Genomic DNA, 25,633 nt, shown 5'->3' with positions numbered 1-25,633 from the left:
AACGTTAATAACTGCCGAGTTGTGATATAAGCGACAACTTCGCGCGCGTTTTAAGATCACTCGACTGCAAATCGGCCAAGAAGACCGCGATTAAAGCGAACTCGACAGTCTCCGTCGTGCTCTTATTACGCCGAGGCCGAGGCGCGTAATCTCCAAGTTACACGATTAACGCGTCGCGGTAAAAGTAATCCGGCGAACGTCGAATTGGTCCCGGAGTCCGTAAAACTGCCTGCAAGCCGCGCAGCACACGTCCCACTCGAGCGCGGCTCCTAATTTACGTCCGCGAGACAAATTCATAATAATTACGGGAATAATTACGAGCGACGCGCGAACCGGCGCGGCACTCCTCCACCGGGTATCTCGAGAGGACATCTCTTTCTCTCTCTTTCTGGCCGTTCTATTCACCGCCTACTAAAGTTAAAGAAAAAAAAGCAGGGAAGAGACAGCGAGAGAAGGAGTCACGCACGTGTGTGCCTGTGAACTCGTTCTCCGGAGGTCACGACCTAACCCGACGATTGTGTCAGACAGACCGGCGAAGGTTCTCCAGGACCGGCCCGAGCTGGAAACCGGTATGAGAGTCGACGAGAACTGGCTCGCGCTCACGGAGGATATGATGTCACTTTCGTCGGGCGCGCTCGTTTCCATTTTCTCGGGTGAGCGCAAAAAACAAGTGGAATAGAAAAGAAAAGAAGGGAAAACAGCGGCGAGACGAACAGCAAACTGTCGCGACTGACTTGCGTCGATTTTTCCTTGACACTCTTCCGATTCCCGGCCGTGAAGCGTGAATCGGGCAAAACGTCTCATGGGATCTAGAGCTATTTTTCAATGTAAATTTTAATCCGTTTTATATTGTTGCGATTCTGGAAAATAAAGATTAGAACAAATTATCTCATAAAAATAAACGCGTATTTATGTAAATTCATTTTATGTAATACGATAGTCTCGAAAGAAGATCGCCCGTCATTACTAAGGTTTGGGAAATAGGTTGCCCGGAAGATGGTTAAATGCCGCGTATCATCCGCGTCCTTTTCCGCTGCGGCCGCACTTTTTGCGCGGATGCACATCGCGTTGACCATTATCTCTCCCCGTGTTGCCCGTGTGAGCTAAGCGAAATTAAATTAACGCGATTTCCGTTTCTCATACTTAAAATGGAACGTACATTACGCAAGCTGCGTACTAGCTGATACGCAACATTACGCATCTGAAATTAATTCAAAAATTATATAATGTAATAAATTAAATTCCTTATGTAACATCAAGTCGACCTATCCGCGCAAATCGATAAAAAGGGACTTGCCGACTCTCCTTTTCAGCTGAGAGTATAATTCCCGCGTTTCGTTGTGGGCAATTCTCCATAATTATCCTCCATAACGGCTGGTACGACGAAATTGTCAGCGAAATGTCAACGATCATTATCGCAGTTAGTAGAGTGTCACGCGCAAGAGAAGAAATTTGGGATTCCCACTGGATTTCGGCGTTCTGCCTCGCCGGCAAGGGAAGAACAAAGGGGGATAAGTTTACCGAACGTGCGCGAGAGAGACAATGCCGCCCCCGTCCGTCGGTTTTGCCTCCCTGGTGGCGGCCCTTGTTGTCTGTGCATGCTACACCGAGCATAAACTCCGGTCTACGTTACATAAGAGAAAAGTGTAAGCGGCCGGACCGCCCGCGCCGTGGTCGCGCTAACGTAGCAATTCCTCTCGCTTCGCGAGGCTGAATCACCGTGCGCCAGAAAAGCCGAAAGCCAGACGGATTTAATTATAGACATGATTGAATACTTTTTCCGAGAGACCCTGGCGTGCTCAAAAAACTTGAAGCGTGCACTTAAAATGCACAGTATCATAAATGTCAACGTATAGAAATACGACTAGCAAGCGTTGCATACAATATTCTTCGCGATTACGATTCATAGGATCTCGAATAAGTATTTTCTTGTCGCAAGGAGGATCGACGATTTTCCGTCAGTCTCTTTCCCGAATTCGCGCGCACGACGGATATTACGAATCGCGAATTGCTGAAATTTCCTCCGCGACCTCGATTCCGAGGCAAGACCTCGGCGATTCGATTTGCCCGGCAGTCTCGTGAAACCGGCGCGGCGAATAAAAGCGACAGGCCGGAAGCGCAAAGGAGAATCGCTCTCATCCGCACGTGGATTCAACCCCATTTTCGCTGCAAGCGAGTCGACCACAATTACCACCCCGCCGCCGTTTGGTCTCGTTTTATTCCCGCGCGATCGATCGCTTTCGCGATTTCAGGAAAAAAGTACAGCGATACGCGCACGAACGCACTGCGGTTTCTGTGGAACTGTATGAAACACGAGAGCCTGTGACAAAAAGTTGATAACGAACGGGCGAACGAGAGCGGCTGCCTTTTTCTCGGCACTAGCGTTTTCTGCGGGACGGTTCCGTAGCGTAGGGCCTTGCGTAATCCTGCTTCACGCTAGTTAGATTTCACGCGTATCAGTCGAACACCGGGAGGCCTCCCAAGCACGTTTAATTGTGCGTGATTTTCTAATTTATTTACGCTCTTACGAACCCGCGGGGGCTATGACCACGGCCGATGGTCGCTTTCTCGTATCGAAGTTCACTCCATTAGCCGTATTTAATAAGGATGGCATCCCGGCAACGATGTCTTCGTCTCTTTGCCGTATCTCCCGTTAATGTTCTCCATTTAGTTTCTGCTTGTTCTCCACATTCGAAGTGACTTCCACGGACGACTTTCCATCCTTTCTTTTTCTCGAACCCTCATTGATTCGATGCGCATAGTGGCGCACTCGAACAATAGCGCAGCGCAATGAAAACGCATTTGTAATGCCGCTCCCTTCTCTACCCTGGGGGGAAAAACTCGAGCGCGATATGTCGAGTGACGAATGGCGTTTCTCCAAGTGCTATTTCTCCAACTGCGGGCTTACCGATAAAAATATAGCAGCGCAAAGAGAGCTGTATAATGAATTATCCTTCGTCTCATAATGTCATCATAAATTTACTACAATTTCGTGGTGGTTTCTTCAATTTCCGCGCCGATTTCGTTCTCTCTAATTGAGGATGTTGAAAGAACGCCACTTCCTTTTGACTCCGACCTGACGATCGCACGTGCCACGCGAATTGTCGGATCCGTATGGCGATGTAAAGCGTAGATCGTTAAATCATCCACGTGGTGGAGCCAAGGATACAGGCCGACGAGAACGAACATCATCGAGGTCGCGAGTCATCCCGCTCGATCCTTGATTCGCTGCGCCGTCTTTTTTCTACGGCCCAGTCGAGATCCTTTTACTCGTCCTTAAGATAATCTTTGGGTTGCGTGGATCATCTATTAGATCGTTGCGCGCGCGAATGAATTTGGAAAGTCGTACTTTCGAAGGAGGTCTTCATGAAGCGAGCGCCTTACCGTATCGAAATGACGTAATTCTTTCGCGATCAACTACATGTTAGTTTCTACAAAATATTTTTCAATGTCATATGTAGTTGTTGACGCAATGAAGAAAAATATGGTAAACCTTATTTACATATATTTAGTAAGTCAAATTTAAGTCAGATATTTATACTTTGTTTTTTCTTTTGTAATGCAGCTTTGTTTTTAAACCTTTCCTTTACCTAAGAAACGCGAAGAATTGCGTTTCGCGCAACCGCGTTTTTCGCCTCTCAACGAAGCGCAGTTGATTCCCTTGATGCAAGTATCCGAGGAGCGTTAATAACGACATTTTGCACGCGCCGATAAAAAAAAAGAGCAGTTGCACGCACTTCCTCGTCGAGTTCTGCATCGAGTGACATTTCGCGAATGCCACACTTGTCAGTGAGCGTTTTCCGATATTGCGATCGCAGCGTGCAAGCGAATGCTCGATCGCGCGATATACACGCTCGGGAGCCGCTTTTGCAGATAAATTATATAAATTCTATTACACACGATGTGGCAGGTGGTTATTAATACGTGGCCGAACGACGACGAGATAATGTAACTTTTAAAGATCGTCCCGCTTCCAATCTTAGGTCAGGATCTTATCCGCGTCCTTTCTCTTGCCCCCTTTGTAAGCTCACCCATCCGCCGGACGGATACGAATTTAATTGCGCCTAATGAAAATTTAATACCTGCAGGAATTCCTGCTGCGCGTTTCTCCGTTCTCTAACGGCTACAGGATTCGTCCGCGGTGACGTTTAATCCGAGGGAAAATTCACCTAACGGATGCGACATTTCGCGCGATATATCAGAAATGTGAGACGCGCAATTTTCATGATCAACGCGCGATTACGGACACTCGTTTTCACCGATGAAAATCGGAATGAATTACTTTCAGAATAAAGAGCAATTGGTCACTGTGCAACGTGCGCGATGGTTGGGAAGAGTATTCGAACAATTTTGTGCAGTTCGCAGATCGCCAAGTGCTCTCGTGAGGTATCTGCGTACACGTTTGCAATTAAATACGAGGATATCAAGCCGCGTTCTGCTATCGCGCGCTAATAATGTAACAAGCACGCGATCAAAGTCAATGGGAAAGAAATATAATAATCACACGTACGATCATAACGAATAATGTAACGAATAAGCAGACCTTCAACTGCCGCAATACAGGACAATAAAGCGACTCGCAATTGCGAAAGGTATTAATCTCGCTGGATATTAGCCACGACGCGTATTAGCTGTAGCATTGAACGAGTACAGGTCGGAGGCATCACTTCGAGCGTTGGTTCAACGTTCTCGAGGCGAGATTAATTGAAAGTAGAGACGAACACGCCGGACGCGTCTCGGCGCTGCGAGGAAGGCCAGAGGAGGAAAAAGCAAGCGACGCTTGCTTTCGTGAAGGAAGTCGTTTGCGGTCAGACGAATCGGACCTTGAAGTGGGGCCCACCTTAGAGAGCAGACGGGGGCTTTAAAGGAGACACGAAGAGTATAACACACCGCTGAGAGGAGGAATGTACGAGAGAGGGGAAAAGACATAGAAAGAGAGAGAGAGAACTCACCGAGTCTCCCTGTACCGTTTGACCGCCGACCATCGACCACCGACCATGAGTGGATCGGCTTCATAGAATTCATCCTAACGATCATCAACCTTCCGCATGCTAGTTCCGAGCAAAACAATGCGAATGTCTACAATTCATGTTTATTCATGTAAATTTAATTATTCGCTGTTGTATGTGATTGCGCTAGTGTCAACGGAACCGCAGAATGCGCCGGACAAAGATCATTTTGTCATGCATCTTCTTCTTTCTCCGCTGAGGGTATCTTCCGCACGAATCTGCGTTCAGTCACGCTACGAGCCACCGTTTCCCACGTTAACGAACTGTCGCGAGATTCTGGTCGAGTGAATTATAATGGATTTATCGGGCTACTCTGCGCTCTACAATTTCGCCTTGACTTAAGCAAACAGCCACATTAACGAGCACGACGTCGCGATTGTCTCTACAATGCAGGACAATTCTATGGTCTCACGAGCCACGGCGGTTAACTGTCCGGGTAAGTAAAAGCCATATATTTCCCCGCAAAGATCGCATCTTGTATTACTATTTTGATTTATACTTTATTAAAACTTCAGCTATTATTTAATACTTAATTCATATATGAATTTATAAATTAATTTTATTATTTTTTAAATAAAAAGATTATTTTAATAGATATATTTTACATTAATTTATATCGAACAATGATGGATGATCCGTGCGGGATACAAATATGTGTATTATCAGTTGACAAGTGATCTTCCGAGCAATCGAGCAATGATCGTGCTGTGTCATCATAATCACCGTTAATTTAATGCGCACGCGAACGCGATTTCGAGCTTATCAAGGTAAACGAGTTCCCGACGACTGTTTACAGCGTGTATAGCTCTACAATTTCCTACGTGGCTCGGTCGCACGTTTCGCGAAAATTGCAAAACGTACCGCAAAACATGCGCGCGTAACGACCAGTTCACTCATCGCGCAACAGCGACGTACGTGCACGGCGTGTTCGCTGCGATTATTGGGTCAACTCATATATTAATAAAGCTTAGAAATATATTTTCCATTAGGCTTCACGCGCGGACTTTCACCGTCATGACATACGCGAGACACGAGGATGAGGCTTATGCTTTTCATGATTAATTATTTCTCGCGGAGAGGCGCCTCGCGCTGAAACGTCCGCTTTGAAACGTACGAAACGTACACGGTGTCACAGAACAGTAGTTTCCCGCGCGATCGATAAGAATCGACGAACTCAACGGTGCACATACAGCGTGTCCCACTTCTTCCTCTTTCCAACTCGAGCGTGTCTCACTCTTTACGATTTAAATTTCAGTTTAGTTCTGCGCAAAAAGATTCAACAATTCGGAACTCAAACGACAAATTATTCGCTGCTCGGGCTACATTGAAAAATTCACCGTCGAATTCGAAAAATTCCATCGTTAGAACGGTCGGTCGGCCAGGAAGTAGCGGGACACCCTGTATACTCTGTATGTATGCGCATCCTTTTTTCTCCCGGCATCGGATACTGCATACTGGATGCTGCGCGGACCGTTATGCAACCTGCAGCGCGGACAGGCGGTCGGTCTTTGCTCGCATCGAGATTCCCGTTGGGGGCCCTGTCCCCGTGTCGTCCTGCTTGCCGCAGGAGCACCCTGAGCAGCGACCATGACGACGATGACGACAAAGCCATAAAGTCGAGCCGTCCGTGACTACCGAGGTGCGAGCAGGCCACGGGGATGCGAGTGCAGATCACCGTGAGCGGAAGCGAGGCGATGGAGAACCGTTTTCGCGAGAGCGAGTCTCTGAACTGAACGTTTGCAAAATGCTGTTAACGGGAAGCAGAAACATTGTATTTCCTAAAGAGCAAATAAACAAGTATGAAAATGAGTGGACAACGTCCGGTAATTCATATAATCTCATTGTAGCGTCGCGATTGCATATGATTTACGAGTCACACGCGATAATCACAGTATGATTTATGAAAGCCCCGCAATTTCGCGAAGCTGCATGAAGAAGCGAGGCGAGAGGAGAGAGCGAGAGAGAGTGCGGTAGAATGGAAAATTAATCTTTCATCAAAACGCTTAGTAATATCACTCTGTGCAGCAAAAGTTGTTATTACACTTACTAGAGATAGATTTGCAATCGCGCATCGCGATCTTAATTGCACATTGTGACGCGACAGGATTTCGCCGCTCACTTGGCGACTTCAGAAATCGGAATAACAATGATTAATCGTCTCGCGACCTCGAACTTTTCATTCCTCCTTCCGTTTGCTCACGTTTACTCGTAATCGCACTGGGATAATTACGCGCAATGCTAACGCGACGCGCACGTTGCGCAACATAATCAAAAGATAATAACGGAGATAATGACGCGGTCCGGTTGTACGAATAAAATTTCATAACTTTACCATGTTTCTCTCTCTCTCTCTCTCTCTCTCTCTTTCTCTTTCTCCTGGGTCTTGTAACGGGTTGCACGAGAAATATAATAGCCATAAAATTCGTAAACGCGTCGGCATCACGAAATCATTAAAAGCACGAAGAGCTGGCACGAATCGAAGGATAGTAACCGATTCTACTACTACTGATTTACTGTTACCGCTGCGATAAGCGAGAACACGACCAAAAGTATTTTTTCCTCAAACCTATTGGACACTACAAAATACACCGCAGTTAATTATATGTGGTCTGTATGTTCGAAGCGATCCAGAAATGTATGCGTGTTTGTTTCTGAGAAATTTCAAAGCAAGATAAATGCATATGTTTTCTAATTAACTCCTTCATCAATAATTCGTTGCCATTTTACTATCATTAACTTTTTTTATTTTATATCGTCAGAGATTAATCGCAGCGATCGTATCCGTATACGTAAAAACTACGTATGGATTTACATGTCAGTATCTCAAAATAATTGTCACGTACATCTACATTTCTCCGGCTATTTCACAACGCGAGTCTTTATTCAAAACGACGAACAAACAACATAAAATTCTGCATCGCGATATCTTTCTCTCCCAAGATGCGATTTGATCGTTTATCTCGTAGATGATTTATAATTATATCCTTGAGAATATTATTAAAATATTATATACTATTGCGAGCGAGATCGCTGTTCCACCGTCGAAGCTTTCGGTTTTGCGAACAGCAGTTTCACGCGCCTACGCCAGTCTCTCACCGAGAGAAAAGGAGCCAGGGTAAGAGAGCTTAAACGCTAGGCCCCGGCATATTGTTCCCGATACGCCTCTATATACGATACGCACACACATTCGACTTCGCATTCGTACGCGGCGCGGCTTCGTTACGACACAACACCGGGTTACCCAAGATGCGCGACGTGTCCGGTAGTTTCTCCGTGGTTCCACTGGCTGAACAACAGCTGAGGAGAGGATCCGCGCGCGGTACATTCCCACAGGTATATGCACGCCCGTTTCGATGACCGACCGGCAACCGCCTCGTCACGGATTCGCACATCCACCCGGAGGAGGCCTCTCCTCTTCGAGAAATCGGCGTCATCCAGGAAAACCACGCGCGAATCGCGTTAATCGCGAACTTTCTTGGCTGGGGCTCTCGCGTCTCGTTGATCATCGGATAAGGTACTCGTCACTTACTTGAGACCTGATCGGATACCTCCGCGTGACTTCTCGTCGTCCTGGCGGGTCACCGTGACATTTGTACGCCGGTAAGACAATGATCCACTTCATTCGTAACGCCGAGCCTCAATCATCCGTCCGTGGTCCTCAGTTCCTCGCGCACCGGCACCGGTTCCTCTGGTGTCCATCTATTGCTCTCTTTGTCTGCCTCTCTCTTTCTTCCCCTGTTTCTTTAGCGAACTCTCCTCACTCGCGTGTGGTGCCTCTCGCTTTCGCACTGGATCACCTTGGTCCGCGGGCCAGCACACCGCCCGCCCTCCTCTTTACCCCTCTTTACCCTAACTACTGCCTACACGATCGCGGATCTCGCATAAAACTGACGGTAAATGCAACCGCGGGACCGAAACCTCAACGGGACAAACCCGCTGGAATATATCGCGCGCGTGGATTGCCAGAGACCGAGGGAGCATTGGGATTCATCAGTTACGTAGGATAAACCAAGGCGACGTTCAGCCGCGTGAAATCTCTTCTGCCACAGAGACGTAAATGCCTGGATAAATTTGTTCTCCACTTGAGAAAAGAACACTATTTTAAGAACACAAGGAACAACTTCAGCAATAGCTGAAAGGATATAATTACGATGTTAATTTGTATCCGAGTAACTCAAGTGTGACAGCAGGTAATGTAATAGCAATAATGAGCGGTAATATGAACATAAGCAAGATATAATGAGGTAATATTAACGGACATGTGGAACTCTTCGTCTCTACTTAAAGATATTATTATGACCGAAATTTAATTCGGTTAACGCAACTGAGATTATAGACTCATCATTACCTTATTAAGCAGCATTAAATAAGATAATATATGTATATTAAAGAAGTGATTAAATATTAAACAAGTTGGCTGAAAGTTCTTTCTCAATTAGACTTAATTGCCAAGTTACTCGCAATAATATATAGGTACGCTGAATCAGGACGAGCTGAAATGCGAGGTGATAAAATCGCGCGTAGATTCGATCGAGACAAGGAAAAAGCTGTGTGAATAAAAAAGGCGAAACGGCGCAATTTGAGAAAAGCCGCTGTACAATTTACGCTAAATCGAAATTATCATACGAGGGGATCCCCGTTTCTTCCGGAAATATCGTTTCGCCGTTTTGCAGCTCGGCATTTGGTTTCCCTTCGTTTCTTTTCCACGGAGCACGGAAGGGAAACTATAACTAATGTTATTACGTGCAACAATTTATGTCTTTGGGAGTGCGGTCACGCGCCACGATACGCATGCACTATTCTTGCCCATAATATCGCGTGGCGCAAATGTTTGCTTTCGTTTATCACGAGCATTACCGCAATTCCGTTAAGACAGATAAATGAGAAGTTTGCGGAACGAGATATCGATTCTTCTCTTATCAGATTTTCGAAAACAACGTGCAGGAAGCATTAAATCTTCGATTGTTTTGTCCTATAAATCTCCACATCCCTCAAAAAATGCGCTTTTGATCCGAAAAGCAGTGTCATTAAAACTCCAATTATCCATGACTGGATTAATGGAGCCGCTTCCGCAATCAGGACTTTCGCAGGAGTTTTCAGCAGCAGGTAGGATCGATCCCTTTCGAAATTCATCGGGAAGTCTATAATCGGGAGAAAGCGCGCGACTTCTTCCGATGCGCTCCGCGTATACGTTGGAGTTCGCACCGCGCGCAACGCCAAGGAGCAAGCAGTTAAAACGACGCTCCCACGAGCCGCGGCCGCGGTCTCGGCGTCATCGACCATCGTGATCCCCGTTTAGTCACTCTCGGTATGGCTGTCGCTACTCAGCTCCTTCCTCCTTTTCCGTCCCCTTGCTGGCTGGTCCCTTTCTCTCTCTATCTCTCCTTTCTCTCTGTTTGCCTCTTTCTTTCTCTTTTTCTTGTTCTCCGCGTTTCGCTCTGACGGCTACGAGGTCCGCGCACCCAGGTCCCGATAAATGTCACCTCCGCGGATTCGAATGTCGGCTCCCAAAGTAGAGATCCGAGTTATACTCGCGCTGAATTACACTCATCTCTTTATTTCAACGTGCTTTCATAACTTTTCTCGCTTGAATTGTATGCTTGCGCAGTTTCTTGCAAAACCGCAACATTAGAATTAATTTTGTAGAAATAATAGTGCTCTTCATGCATTGCACGTAAATTGTGAAAATTCTCTCAATTAACTCTCGATGATGATTCGATAATCATTTCTGTGGTTAACCGAGAAAAAGCACAGGATGAAAGGGAGATTCCGTTCTTCTTCCTCTTTCTCTCGGCGAGCTGCGTCGTATATTTTTAGGCATACTCTCCGCCGAAGTAGAAAGGGTCATACCGAGTCCGCCGGAAGAACAAAACGATCTCGGCGGCGGTTTCCAGTGAACGTTTCAGCCGCTCCGTTACTTGCGTTTCAGATAAAATCCATAAAACCGTAGCAACGTTTCTTTTGCGTTGCGTTAACAATGATAGAGTATCCCGCAAACATCATGTACATTTAATCAAAGTCACAAAAGACTCTTGACTCATCACGATCGAAGCATCGAGTCTCGAATGACGACAGATCATTTACGTCGTATGTAACGGGGATAACTATGACTTCGAGGGCTGACTAATTTCGTCGACGTCACGCACCCTCTGATGATGAGCGCACCCTGTACGAGATACCACGATGACTCACTGTTCCGGTCCTCAAATTTCCGGCTGGCTCGCCAAGAGAGAAGCCACATCCACGGGATTGCGTATCAAACAGTAGTACGCTTTGCAGTTGCATCGATATTCGGGAAAAACTCGTTTGCAGCAAAATGCAATTTGCGCGAAAACAATTGTTAGTGTCTCGAGAAATCGCTGATCTCTTCATAGGCCTAGTCGTAGCTAGCGTCGATTGTCCTACATATGACCAACTACTACGTATCTATCCTCGCAGCTACGTCCATAAAAATATAAAGCTGACATAAGCCGATGCAATGAGAAAGAGTTTCTGCAGGAAAAAAATAAAGTTGCAGAGAGACGTGGGCGCGCGCATGCATCTCCGCGAAATATCATCATCGAACGGCGTATTTCCTCGATTTCATTGAGTAATACGCTTATAAATACATTGCACGCATCGATCGCGAAGGGTCGAGGATGCGACGCAATAAAAATGCCGCGACGAATCGCTGCGTAGAGCAGTCGTTAAGCCACGTGGTGAATTATTGAAGGTCAAGAGTTTACCGTTGGATCGATCATCGCGGGGAACAAAGGCGACGCATCGCAATAATTAATATCGCGCAGCTAATAATACGTGAACTGAATTTTACCTTCGACTCAACCGCGACCTTTCCCGAAAGGTCATTCATTATTACGGGGTCAACGAATCCGGCCGGTAGCGGCAGCCGATGCAAGCGTGTTGCAAACATATTTTTTCCCGTTCCCTTTTTGAGCGCCACGTGCACTTCAAACTTCAAAATAAAGGCAGATTTGGAGCAGATACTCGCAAGCTTGTCGACAGTAAATTAACACTTAATTATTATCTTCCAGTTAACATTAAATATAATTCTAAATATCAGTCTGCAAGCTTAACATTAAATTAGCGCCGACCTATTACTTCCTGATTAATATTAATGCTAAATTATTATCGCGTAATTGCGTCGAACGTAAATTGAGTTAAGTGCGATTAGCGTTGATTAATGCCAACCTTTCGGCGGCGAAAAGAGAGTTCGGCAGGCGTTTTTTGACTCTTCCGGGCATAATAACGGGGCAACAATAGGGGCCCATCGAGATCGACCGAGCATGTGCTCTTTCAGGTCAGAGTTCACGCGCGAGTGAACTCAACGGCGACAGCCAGGAGCTTCACGCCGTATCCTCTCTTAACCTTCCAAGCTGGAAGGATAAAGAATAAAAAAAGTACAACAGCTAGTTATTTATAAAATGAGAGAAAATTGAGGAAATCGCGGACTTTAAACATTCTCAGAGTAACGGTCACACTGCACTTTTACAAATGAAGCTGGAACAAATGATAAATCAGACACAATTTTCGAATTCTAATTCTTAATCGTGCACTTTACACGATTTTTTACTCGGAGTTAACTTCAACGTTTGTGTTCACTATATATATTTGTATATATCTATACACAAACAACTACAATTTCGTAAGTGTCTGCATATGTGTAATGTTACAAAACGTATGCGAAATCCAGCCTTGAGCAACGTGCGATCTCGAACTCCGATTCGCGTTCCCAATCCGCCGTTCGATTCCGGGCTTCGGGGAGTTTCCGAGCTGGATTCGCGGAGAAAGGCATCGGTGCATTAGGGTCGCCTCTCTCATAGAAACGGATATTAGAAAACGGCACCGCGCGAATCGCGATCTTAAACCTCTTTGATCGACGTTACGCCGGCCTCGGAGCGGCTGATAAATCATGTGCATCGATAACGCGTATGTCGACCGCGAGCACCGCCGACCTCGTTCCGCTAGCACAAGGATAGATGTCCGCGTGTCAAGACCGCTCAGGAGTTTCGCTGACAAAGACTCTCGCCGCACGAGAGCGCGCCGATCTTGCGGTTTGCGGGACCTACACGCGTGCAGCTCTCGCCTCAAATTTACCGCCCACGCAAAAGCGGGTTGGGCAACTTGGGAAATTGAGATCGTCATTTCCATAAATTTAAATTGCATGGCTATCCACGCAATAATGAATAGTGATAGCGAAAATGACCCCTAGATGATGATTATTAGTTGGGTAACTGTACGTGAGAAAAAGACGCCAAATAGATTTGCTAAACTATTGTAGAAAGATTTCTGGCTACAGTAACAAATTTATTTGATAATACAGCTAGCAAGTAAAATAGCTATATTAGATAAACTAGCTATAAAAAATAGCCATAATAGATAAAACAGTTAATAAACTACCAAATAAATTTGTTACTACAGCTAGAAATTTTTCTAAGTTAAAAAATAGGCTTGGTGTGTTTTATCCGCGGACGTTTAATTGTAATCTGATAATCCGCACACGTGAATGCATCAAGTGATTCCGAATACAAATTCGGATCACTTTCGCTGGTGCTTCAGACGGGATTCCCGCAATTTACTCCTACACCCTGCATTCGCGACTCTCATTGATTAGTAACGAACCTACACCGGTTGCAATTAAACTCGCCGACTCCGGTCGATAGAGAATTGCACCGGCCAATGAGAGCGGCCGTTAATTGGCATCGCTCTTCAACATTCAAGTAGTCCGTAGTCGCACGGATTTCCATAAATTTGGTATTCACGGCGCTTTTCGTTTCATTATACTACAATAAACGGCGCGAGCATGGTAAAAGCCTAACGAGGCTTACGCAAAGAAAGTTATAACCATGGGACGCCTCGCGCGCGATAGGTTAAGTATATACCTGCCAGCAGGTGAATGAGACCGGAGGGTGTGAATTGAATTTGAAATTAAACACTCTCCTTTCAGACATTTTTCATCCACTCCTTCAATGCGCAGCTCCTTCGCTCGTCCAATTACTCATTTCAACTTCAACCACGATTTAAAAAAAGGAGCTCTCGCGGATTAAACGTCGAGGATGTAACAGGTACCTAACTGCGGCAGGTGCGCGCCTAGTGACATTTCGTTCCTCGGCCAACTTCAGGTGCAATTTAAAAATTCAAAAATACTGAGAAAAAAAACATGGCGTTCAACTCGACTCGAGTAGAGAATCACGATCTCTCCACTTGGCGCGTATCGTGTATCGAGCATCGCGTACAACAACCGCGTCGATCATGTTCACCCTCCGCGATTTCATCCACCCGCCAAGTTGGAGCAATAACAACTTACCGAAAGAGTCCCCCGAAGTCGCTCGCTCCCTCGACTCGCTTCCAATGCTCCTTTTCCTGTCGGCGCCGCAGAGAAATTACGACTCGCACCCCGCACGCGGAACGCTGACCGCGCCTGGCTGGCTGCACGTGACACGCGAGGATAGCGGGTAGCGTCCGGAGTACGCGTCGGAGGGTCGAGCTCGCGATCGAGTACGGACACGACGCGACACGTCTCAACGGTCGCGAGGCTGCTGCGAGACTACGCCGGACGAGCGCCGCGTCAATGAAAGCGCGCCCCGCGCCGCCGCCGCGCATCTCCCACGCACAGCGTGAAGTTCGCCCAATAACGTGGGGGAACAAAGGCACTCCACCCTTGCCTATGTATACATATAGATACCGACCGCTCTCTTCCCCTCGTAAAAGGGATTGGCCAGTTCAAATATATAAATATAAATCTCGAGTTGCATATGCATACTGGTGAAACATAAACAATCGAAATGAATCGAGAAAAAATGTGCGATATATACACGAAATAGCTGTGAGAGTAGAGAGAGAGAGAGAGAGAGAACAAAGTTATTTTACCTATTTTTCTTATAAAAAAAAATATTTTTCTTTTAAATCGATAATGGAATTTAATATTAAATGGAATTGATTGATTGATATGTAATAAATTATATATGACTCTCGATATTGTTTTTCACTTCTCCGCGATTTCATTTCTGCAAGTGCGGACGATGCGCGATTAATTTTCACAAAGTTTCACAACACTCGCGCGCACGCCGGAAGCGCAAATATGTTGCACAGTTAAACTCGGTAATTGCATAAAGGAGAAATCTTGGAAATTTCGATTTCATTAAGAGAACCAAGTTAGCCACTGGCTACGGATCCCATCGCGCAAAACAAGCCAATTAAGGGGATGTTGGAGCTGCTAGTGAACTATTTTTTCACTATAGCGATGGTAATTGCAGTTTCGAAAATTCTCTTTATTGCTTGTGCAGAATAAAAAATTCTTTTCCACAAATGAAGTATAGATAGAAAGAAAGTCCGCTCTACAGGACTTTATATTCAAAATGGAAAAAAGTTAAAAACTTGCATTTGTCTTTTCTAACTTTTTTTCATTTTGAATATAAAATCCTGTAGAGCGGACTTTCTTTCTATCTATACTTCATTTGTGGAAAAGGATTTTTTATTCTGTACAAACAATAAAGAGAATTTTCGAAACTGCAATTACCATCGCTATAGTGAAAAAATAGTTCACTAGCACCTCCAGCTTCCCCATAAACATTATTAGGTCCTCGAAGTTTCGTCCTCGAGTCAAATCACGAAATAATTACAACGAAATAATAAAGTGCGTAAAGTTAATATCTCGGAATCGTAATATTTTTTTCCTAGACATGAAATGAAATTTACATTTATTTTAATATTTAAATTACTCACGTTTTCGAAATCTTCGGCCTTAAATCGTGGATAATTTCAACGAGGAATCAGGTACGAGGTATTTACGCGTTCCATGTGAGCGGGCCAATGTCATCCGGTCTTGACGGTCGTTTTTCGAGGCCCGCGTATCGTCTGCAAGCAAACAAATTAATTAATTGAGTTTGAGAAATGCTTTTGCGGGCTTCTGCGAGCGGCAGAAATCTGCTTGAGTGCGCAGTTAACTATTCATTTCCTTATTCGGTTCCTTATTGCGTCTCCATTGTCCCTCATAATCTCTCTACCTGGTAACGCAGCTTTACCCGCCTATCACGCACTTAGGCGCTCTTCCTGGACTCGCAAAAGAATTTCTCCGGCCATTCCGCTTTTAACCGTATTACGCAAAGATAAAAAGCGAATATCGTTGACGCAGCTTCCTCCTACACGTCATCGGATTTGCTATTTTAGACCTTGCATTATCTTAGGGAGTATGCAATATCTGCATCACGTTGATGTGTAGGCTGCGGTGCACGTTAATATCGATATTTGTGACGTGGACGGATACGGTGCGCGTCACGAGTGCGGTAATGGAGATTTTTATAAAATTCTGCGATATCTATGTGCGTGACATAACAAGGTTTTTAAATAAAACTCATTGAGAAAGCGTGTCCATTATGCACGTGTATCTTTCATGCATGCAATTCACCGCTACGTTTATCAGAAAAAGGACATAACGATTGAATTCCGTAAAAGATCGTAACGTTTTTTTGTATTTGTATTCGTTTAATAAAAAATATTTCGATATTTACTAGTTATTTAATGTTATCCTGCATAATTAGAGAATTGCCTTGCGTTACGCGATCGATGCCACCGGAGCCATCAAAATGGAAAGGCACCAACCTTTTTGGCATCCTCCAACGTCGTGGGAACATAGTGGGCATTGATCGCTTGCGCCATAGTGCAGTAGTCACGATACAAGATATATTGATCCTTCAACCACCGCCTGATCGCCGAAAGTCTCTCTCGAAACACGGCATGATCGCCCAGCTTCGATTCCGAGTCTGTCGCGTCTGAAGAAGAAAAATATCGCGTTCGTAAAACGCAAATAAATCGAGAACGGATTTAATTTTTTTGAATGTATTCGAGCACGTTCGTGCATGTAACGCTATCTGTTTAAATGCGAAGTGAATCTAATGCGCTCGTCATACGGCTCTATGCCGCTCCGTTGCACTATCGGTCTACGTTTTCATTGTTCGGCCACAATGCGGATTCCTTCTATTCAATGCTAGAGCCGCAATCGTCAATGCGTTCGCCGCGGCTCACAACTTTGGATATATTCACACAAAATGACATAAATCACGGAAGAAAGGGAACGATGCACGAAACGGAATAAACGAGCCTTTTTTTAATTAAAAAGGAAAAGAGAAATAAGTGAAGAATAATCGGCATTCGATCCATTTGTCGATAAAATAAAATTGAACAAGATTATTTCGTTGGAGCGATATTCCGAATTTTCGCTTCAACATTACCGAGTGTGAATTCTGCAATCTTCGGAAATTCCAAAGGACTGAAATAGCTCCGAGTAGAAGACGATTCCAGCCTCAGGTCCTTCAGTTCACGTAGGTATTTTTGGAGGTCTTGCCGTTCTTGCCGCAGCCTCAGCTCCACAATCCGCTTCCGTAGTACGCGCATTTGTTTCCTATCAAAGTTCGAGGCCCTGTCTTCCTTACGACTTCCTGTACTGCCGCGAGTCTTAACTAATTTCGAATTCGTAACTTTAGCCCTCGTCTGCCTCTTCTTGGTGTTGCTAGGTTCACGGCCGCTGTTACGTTCGACCTGAGATGAGGAGTGAAGTAGCAACATTTCTCAGTAAAATATATAAAATATATTATATAATATTATTAAAATATATTATATAATCGTTGCATAATAATTCTCTTGAATTGTGAAAATACATTGAATGCTAAATTGAAATAATTAACAATTAAAGATCCAGCATCTATTCTAAGAATTATCTAGGAAAGAAAAATTTGAGCAAAGATGTGGAGAATATCATGAAAAAAGCGAGTGCTTCAAGGTCTCAAGGATCTCGGATCTGCGAGATTACCTTATGCAATCTAGAATCGATAAAGAAATACACAGTATTAATACCGACCTCTTGATTTTTCGCGGAAGAGCGACGTCTTTCGCCTTCTACCTTCGTTATTTTCCTCGTCGTCAACGCGTCATCCCGGAGCTCAGTTTTCCTCCCTGGAGAGTCCCCTGACGCTTTTCCCGCGGTTTTCAAGCTTGCCTGCCGCTTGGTCAACGCCTCAGTCACATCTCCGTGCAATTTTCTCAACGCATCCTCAGCAACCTGGGACACTCGCTCCTCCGAGGTCCTCTCGTCGAGGACATGTTCGTTTCCTTTTTCGAATTCCTTCGGTGAGTCCATCGTCGTGCGTTCTCCCGTCTCATCCGTTTTCCTGCGTGATTCTCGACTACTCTCTTGCTGATCAATTTCCGAAACAGACGTCATCGACTTCGAGGAGCTCCTTTGGGACATCACCTTCGTATTCGTTTCCGTCCTCTCACTAATCGATAATTTGGAGCTCGACACGTTCTTGTGGCTGGCTGGAAAATTTAAATAAATCATTATTATGAGAGAATTTGGTATATTTTATATTTCCTTCAATCGATTTTTAATTATTTTTCTCGGATTTATTTATTTATTTTTCTCACTCAAATTAGCTCTCAAAAAATATGCTGAAAAATATATTTCGAACTCATCTATTTCAACTATTGGTTTGTAACATTTTATGTAATTTACCATTCGGTGTGTTCCTTTTAAACTCCGTTTGCTGATAATGTTCCCCCTCCTCCTCTAAACGTGAGTCAATAGAATTTGACGATTTTATCAAATGTATGGTTGCCTTATCTGGATAATTAGCGCCACCAATTTTTCCAAGGTCGCCGACGTAGCTCGCCGATTCCAGATCCACTTGGGTTACGCTCGGCTTTGATGCCACCGAATCCATAACTTTCTCACCCTTCGAATCGGAATTTTTCTCGTCGGTAACTTCATCATTCTGGAACTTCAATTCCGATCGCACGGTCGAAGAACTCGAAGCGTCTTCGAAGGTGTCGTTTGCATAGCCGTCTTCGATTACCGGGTGTTTAGAACTCGACTCTACGGTCGTTACAGAAATGTCGTTGGCTTCCGGGCGCCCTGAAGTTTGTGAAGCGTTCGTGGAATCCTCAACCTTGACCGCGACGCTTTCGTCAATACGCGAAAGTTCCGAGATAATCTCACTGTCGTCCACCACCGTGTCAACCGACTCCTCAATAATGCTGTTATCGCTCGGGGATTCCGCGCGGCTTGAATGCCACGATTTCTGGCTGAAATTCGCGGTTTCCGGCCTTTTTGCTTCCACGTTGAATGGCTGCTCCTTCGATTTCAGGTCAGAGCGTGAGCTCGAAAGGTCGTTCGATTTCTTAGACACCCGCGATCGTTTTGTAGTCGACGAATTGTCGAGTGACGTCTTCCCTTCCCCGGAAATTTCGGACGATTTGTCAGACGTTCTTTCTTCCTCGACTTTCGTAGCCGCCTTCGTTCTGCCTGCTCGTCCGGGAATCTTATTACTGGCCGCATCCTGCCGCGACGTTTTCGAGCGCAAAACCGATCTCGAAGACGAGTTTACGGAGCCAACAGACACGCTATCGATCGAACTGTTTTCTTGAATGGTTGTTGTATCCGAGCTTAAATTTTCCTGCTTTCTATCCACCTGAGATTTGTCTTTCAACGGCACCATGACACCAAGATCGACTTTGTCGACGCCTTCAAGCGATCTTGAAGTCATCTTGTTTGTTGTTGACTTTGCTCTCTGGTTGTTAAATCGCATATCCGGCATTTTTATGTTGAGCTTCGGCCTCGACACGTTCCTTGGAGATTCCTTCAATTTTCCTGAGAGGTTTTCCGATAGGTCTATCGAGACGCTGCTTATCGAGCTGTCCTAAATAACAAATTATTACATCGATGTTACATTGCTACTAAAATTAGATTAAACATATAATCTAATTTTTAATCTAATAAAAGATACTCTAGGATTTAGCTGTCAATTGCTTATAATTATATACATTAACATATTTATTATATAATTATTATATATAAAAATATATAATTATTATTACATATATAATTATACTGCCGGCAATACTTACTTCCTCACGATTCCAGTTTTGCTGCTTACGTTTCATCTTGTATTTCTCCTCGATCTCCTTCAGACGCGTTAACGCCGCGTTCGCCTTCGAAGATAGCATCTTAATTTTCCTACTTATCACAATTTCGAGCGTTCAGTCGTCATACACGCAACGTCATAAATTAGTTAAAACATCTCTCACTCGAGAGATGCGATTACTTGTAAATTTGAATTTGTTAAATAAATAACACGAGTGGTTATGTTTTGACGTGAGTCACGGTATCGTTCCCCGGCCGTTCTCGTCAAGCGACAAGTTTTCCTTTCTCGTTGCCGGGGAGACGGCTCGTCTACATATCGCCGATGATATCATATCGGCGACATCAGCGTTTAGATATCGTCAAGTGCCATTAAGGGCCATTATGGGTGAAATGTAAGAAGAATTTACAGACAGTTTATCATCACGAAATCACTTCCGGATGACTGTACATACACACGAGTGAAATCTTGATAACGATCTCTGTTATGTTTTTATGAGGAGCTTAAAGTACTTACCGACCTTCTATATAGACCTCTCCGATTCTGTAAATTATTCTTTTACGAGCTTTATCTCATGCAGGCGCAAACGACGTCAGCCATGAAATTTTAAATTTGTAATTTGCAATTATGAATTTTTAATCAATCACGAGGAAAGAATGCTCAAGGCGTTTCAAAACTCGCGCATATTGCGACAGCCAATCGACGGTTTCCACCGCGTCGGGCGGTCTCGCCTGCGCTCGGCCGTCTCCGCGCTCTCTACTGCCCTGCAATATCAACGACAGATAAGAAGGCCGCGATAATAATCTACGAGGTTATGTGCGACATCGCGCCGGGCAACATGGCTATCGGTGTGGCCACGGCGCGGCGCCTCGTTGGTTAAGCGTGGTCGGCGGCGATTGGCTGAGGCGCGTCAGCCAATCGCTGCCCTCCATCTGTCTACCCCGACGGCCGCTAAACTCACCAACCACGTCCGCCGCTCAAGCATTATCGGCCAGTTCGTCGTGGTGGCAAGTGCCTCTTCGTCGTTTCGTCGGACTCGCGTCATATCGGCGTCCGAGAATGCGGTCCCTCTGCGCATTTGTCGTGTTCCTGGTGCTCGCTGCGGCCACGGCGGAGAACTATCTCGACGAGACGTTCAGCGAGGGTGAGTAAACGGCATCGGGGGCGTCTATCCACGCGGGCATCGTCACCCGGCCCCGGCCCGGTCGCGATGACTCGCAGCGGCGGCGGTAGTAGCGGTAGTGGCTTCCCCCTTTGCCACGAACACCGTCGCAAATCCGAATGTCCGCAATTTCTTCTGCCGAACCACACCCTTGCCTTCGCTCGTCTTGTGCCTCGCGTTCGTCTGCCCCTGCCGATTCACGCGATTCGCGACGATCGACAGGAGAGAAAGAGAGAGAGTGAGCGCTGCTCGCTTATTGTCGATCGCGAGGAGCCGCAGGAGGGACGAAGGACACGGGCTTTCCTTGGTAACCGCATGGCCTGCAACTCCAGCTCCATTTTATCGGCCGACGACGTCCGCCGCTCGTCCGCTTCTACACTGCTTCGGCATGATTATTGTATGCCGCGGGAAATGATTTATGGCACGTAATATCGTGACATGTCGCGTCGTCGCTCTCGAGCGGCATCGGCCATATGTGCCGCGACCGTTACAAGAGGGGAAGGGGGGGAGAGAGAGAGAGAGAGGAAAGAGAAGCATCGAGACTGACACGCAGTCGGAAATTGTCTTCCGTGTACGCTGTCGATCGTCTCATCCAGCCTCGGTCTCCGTGCTGCATCTCGGTTCATCGCTGTTCTGTCGACGTGAAGCCGCGGCGGACGAATCGATCGGTCGATCTGCCGACTCCGTTCCGTCTAGCGGCTAGCGATAAACCACGACGTGGTGGGCGACGATCCCCCCGGCTCGGCGCGAGGATCGATGTGATCTCCAAGTCGTATGTCCATTAACACGTACTTCCTGTATACTCCTTCCTGCGTTTTCTTTTCTCGTTCGAGCTCCGCAATGACGGCACTCCGGAGGCACTCGTTCCGAGTGCGCAACAAGCTTGCCGGACTCGGAAAAGCGCGGAGCGCAACCTTCTTATCGGCGCGAACGTTATCTCGACGAACTCGAATTTCGAGTTGCTGCAATGAACGAGCGAAACCTTTATCGCTGATATTTTTCTTCGCACGCTTTATTTTTGTAACATCTTGTAGTATTTTCCCTTCGTTTTTCGTATTTATTCGTAGCAATGGAAGCGCGACGATCGCTTTCATTTTTCTTTGTCTTTCTTTGCGTGGACTTTTAAACTCACCGGAATTATGTCGATGAGAGAGCCACGTTTCTTCGTCTCTTTACAGTCGATACAGTTATACCGTCCTCCGCAAATTTTTAACCGGTCCTTGCTCTCTCTCTCTCTCTCTCTCACTCATCCTTCTGCTCGGAGAAACTTTATTGCTTTACTTGAAGTTATTTCAACATCGTTGCTTTACTTTTATTATTTCTCATACGAATCAGAAAAATAATTTGATATAATTTACAAATAAAATTGAAATGCAAATTTAATTTTTTAAATTCTTTAAAATCAAAATTCTTAATTCGCAGATAATTGATAACAGTTTATTAATAAATAATGTTACGTACCTTAATAAGATATATAGAGAATATAGGAGAACAGCTATTACATATAGACACTTCACATAATTTGTCTCATGCATATGGATATGGATTATGGAGGAACTCGGCATTTCAGATTCATGGGCAGACAACTGGATCTACTCCGAGCACTCGGGAAAGGAATTCGGGAAGTTCGCTTTATCCCACGGAAAGTTCTGGAACGATCCCGAGAATGACAAAGGTAGGTGCTTGAAAGAAATACCAAAGTGTGTGGTAAAACAGTTGCTCGCTCAATATAAAATTCACTTACATAATCGGGCTGTATTTTAAATCTTCCTCAGGTATCCAGACGTTGCAGGACGCGAAGTTTTACGCTATCAGCAGGAAGTTCACTCCATTTAGCAATAAGGATAAGACACTCGTAGTCCAATTTTCTGTCAAGCATGAGCAGAACATTGATTGCGGTGGTGGATATGTCAAGGTGTTCGATTGCTCGCTCGACCAGAAGAACATGCATGGCGAGAGCCCGTACCAGATTATGTTCGGTAAGATTCCTTATCAGAATTATGTAACATTCTTGATAAAATCAATTAACAATCCGAGCCTAGAGTCACTGGTCACACCTGTGTATGGCGAGTGCTAGAGGTCCTCGGAGAATAAATTCTTTGATATGCCCTGCGTATGGTCATTATACATAGGCAGGCACCGAAGAAGATACATATTATTACTAGTACATTATTATTATTATAAAATTCATTTTATTCGATATTAAATATTTAATCACGTAATACACACTTACAGGACCCGACATCTGTGGACCGGGCACCAAGAAGGTTCACGTCATCTTCAGCTACAAGGGCAAAAACCTCCTGATCAACAAGGAAATTCGTTGCAAAGACGATATCTACACGCATCTGTACACCCTGATCGTCAAGCCGGACAACACGTATAAGGTACGTGTCCGCTAGACAGAGGAACGTAAGATCGTAACATGAGCGTCTCGTATTACCGCCTAGAGTCGAGCCTAGAGTCTCATGTCTTCACTGATTGCCGTGGAGGACAAGTGCTAAAGGACCTCGAAGAGCAAAGATTATCTTGTTCGTTCAATTCTGTGCAGTGAGCAATACGTCTCGCTATACGTTTACGGCAAAGATCAACACGACGTTATCGTTATTTGGCTATGCGAGTGTTGTCTATTTGATTTCTCAAAATTCGAAATTGATCTTTCAGGTGCTGATCGACAATGAGGAAGTGGAATCCGGCGAATTGGAAGCGGACTGGAGCTTCCTGCCGCCGAAGAAGATCAAGGATCCCAATCAGAGCAAGCCCTCTGACTGGGATGACAAACCCACGATCGACGATCCCGATGACAAGGAGCCCGAGGACTGGGACAAGCCCGAGCACATTCCCGATCCTGAGGCTGTCAAGCCAGAGGACTGGGATGACGAGATGGACGGCGAGTGGGAGGCGCCCATGATCGACAATCCTGACTACAAGGTTCGTACAAAATCGACGATTACTCAAGTTTATACCCCTGATTTACTTTCCTATGTCCGTTGCCGCTCTTACAACTAACAACTTTTTTAGGGTGAGTGGAAACCGAAGCAAATCGACAATCCAAACTACAAGGGACCATGGATCCATCCAGAGATCGATAATCCCGAGTACACGCCCGATCCCGAGCTGTACAAGCGCGACGAGATCTGCGCCATCGGTTTCGACCTGTGGCAGGTTAAGTCCGGCACCATCTTCGACAATGTCCTGATCACCGATGATCCGGAGGTCGCACGCAAAGTGGGAGAAGACATCTGGAAACCCACCATTGTACGTGCGAGTGATGAACAGCTGCAGACTCTTCTCTTTAATATAATACAATTGAAAGATATTTTATTCGTTTCTAAAAATTGTAGGAGGGCGAGAAGAAGATGAAGGAGGAACAAGACGAGGATGAGAGAAAGCAGAGAGACAAGGAGGCCAAGGAAAGCGAAGACAGTAAAGATGACGAGGACGATGAGGATCTGGACGAGGAGGAGAACACTCCGCCAGATACTGAAGTAAGTGCCGATGCCATTTAAAGTTTTATGTACTCTAATGATATCTCGTGAAGAGTACATGATGTTCACGTATCTTGTTCTGACATTTGCTGAACGAAGAGAACACGGAATTCCTCGTTTCTGAATATCTCGATGTCGCCGCGGAGTCTCTCGATTGCGACACGGTCAATAATAATACCTGTAATTTCGTTTTCTTTGCTTTCGCAGGAGCACGACGAATTGTAAATAGGGCGTGTGTCGCGCGTGGAGACAACACACACAGACTGTATTCCAGGAGCTACGTGGCCGCGACACGCACCAATTCTCCCACAGGCACAAAATTATAATCCAAAGACACGCAATAACAGAACAGGTTCAAAGAAATACCCTCGCCGATTACCCCGTCCGTCGCGGTATGGACCGCGTGGACGCGTCGTCGCATCAGATTCCGTTTTTAGGCTCCGAGTGAAGAGGATTTCGCCCGGTTTTCTTAACGTTTCGGCAGTGGTTTCGGCCTTCGTATCGCAGCGCCTAACAGCGTTCTTAGTCCGAAATAACTTCTATAATTCGAGTGTGAATCGCCGCTGAGACATTAACGTGCTTTCGATCAAAGTGACCGAAATACTTCCGCGAGATACCCAAGGTACGCATGCTGGAATACGGACGAAGATAATAGAAAATAGAACAAGAAAGAAAAACTAGAGAGAGAGAGAGAAACAAGAGAAGAGAGAGAGTCGTCTAGCCCGTGTCCACCATCGGCGCAGCTCCACAAAAGACTCTAAGTTGTTCCGTTTTTGTTTGTCAAGTGTTTTTATATACATTAAATGATAATTGAGATGTAATTTAAATATAACGCAATACTATATTATATAAATATATATATATATATTATATTATTTCAATTCCCGTGTACGCGTAATTAAGGCAAAAAAAAGAGAACAAAAAATTCGCTCCAATGTAAGAGGGAAAAAAAACGTAAGAATGATGGATGTGTGAAAACGTGACTGAATGCTAACAATCGGTATGATTATGTATCAAAAGCAAAAACTCAATAACCGTGTAATAAAATAAATAAGACTTTTC

The 25,633-nt window shown here is 45.2% G+C and overlaps 3 protein-coding genes across 3 annotated transcripts in view; 1 reads left to right on the top strand and 2 right to left on the bottom strand.

Moving 5' to 3' along the window:
- The window catches only part of LOC105275358, a 23,990-nt gene extending 9,466 nt beyond the window's left edge, over nucleotides 1–14,524 (bottom strand). The window contains exon 1 of the mRNA XM_011332139.3: nucleotides 14,314–14,524. The gene's annotated coding sequence lies outside the window, so the exon portion shown is untranslated. The remainder of the gene's footprint in view (nucleotides 1–14,313) is intronic.
- On the bottom strand, nucleotides 14,370–20,997 carry LOC105275359. The gene is made up of 8 exons (XM_026973794.1): nucleotides 20,883–20,997; nucleotides 19,908–20,685; nucleotides 18,517–19,699; nucleotides 17,863–18,320; nucleotides 17,237–17,543; nucleotides 16,608–16,777; nucleotides 15,732–15,863; nucleotides 14,370–14,671 (listed from the first exon to the last, which is right to left on the bottom strand). The coding sequence occupies exons 2-7, from the start codon at nucleotides 20,004–20,006 to the stop codon at nucleotides 15,822–15,824; spliced, it is 2,259 nt and encodes a 752-aa protein (XP_026829595.1). The 5' UTR covers nucleotides 20,007–20,685; nucleotides 20,883–20,997; the 3' UTR covers nucleotides 14,370–14,671; nucleotides 15,732–15,821.
- LOC105275360 (calreticulin) lies at nucleotides 20,894–25,633 on the top strand. The gene is made up of 8 exons (XM_011332143.3): nucleotides 20,894–21,065; nucleotides 22,654–22,758; nucleotides 22,859–23,062; nucleotides 23,319–23,470; nucleotides 23,748–24,014; nucleotides 24,105–24,341; nucleotides 24,428–24,571; nucleotides 24,779–25,633. Exons 1-8 carry the CDS (start codon nucleotides 20,981–20,983, stop codon nucleotides 24,794–24,796), a joined length of 1,212 nt encoding a protein of 403 aa, XP_011330445.1. The 5' UTR covers nucleotides 20,894–20,980; the 3' UTR covers nucleotides 24,797–25,633.

Source organism: Ooceraea biroi, chromosome 11 (genome assembly GCF_003672135.1).
Source record: "Ooceraea biroi isolate clonal line C1 chromosome 11, Obir_v5.4, whole genome shotgun sequence".
Taxonomy (NCBI): domain Eukaryota; kingdom Metazoa; phylum Arthropoda; class Insecta; order Hymenoptera; family Formicidae; genus Ooceraea; species Ooceraea biroi.
Note: the sequence above shows the minus strand (reverse complement) of the source record. Positions and strands in the feature narration are given on the sequence as shown.

Excerpts from the sequence above, each read along its gene's own strand:
- LOC105275359 (XM_026973794.1), bottom strand. The coding sequence starts at position 20,006 with ATGCTATCTTCGAAGGCGAACGCGGCGTTAACGCGTCTGAAGGAGATC. Across the intron at positions 17,544-17,862 it reads CTTCCGCGAAAAATCAAGAG|GTCGAACGTAACAGCGGCCG; the intron begins GTCGGTATTAAT and ends TCCTCATCTCAG. Across the intron at positions 15,864-16,607 it reads CGTTGGAGGATGCCAAAAAG|ACGATACGCGGGCCTCGAAA; the intron begins GTTGGTGCCTTT and ends GTTTGCTTGCAG.
- LOC105275360 (XM_011332143.3), top strand. The coding sequence starts at position 20,981 with ATGCGGTCCCTCTGCGCATTTGTCGTGTTCCTGGTGCTCGCTGCGGCC. Across the intron at positions 22,759-22,858 it reads CGATCCCGAGAATGACAAAG|GTATCCAGACGTTGCAGGAC; the intron begins GTAGGTGCTTGA and ends AATCTTCCTCAG. Across the intron at positions 23,471-23,747 it reads AGCCGGACAACACGTATAAG|GTGCTGATCGACAATGAGGA; the intron begins GTACGTGTCCGC and ends TTGATCTTTCAG.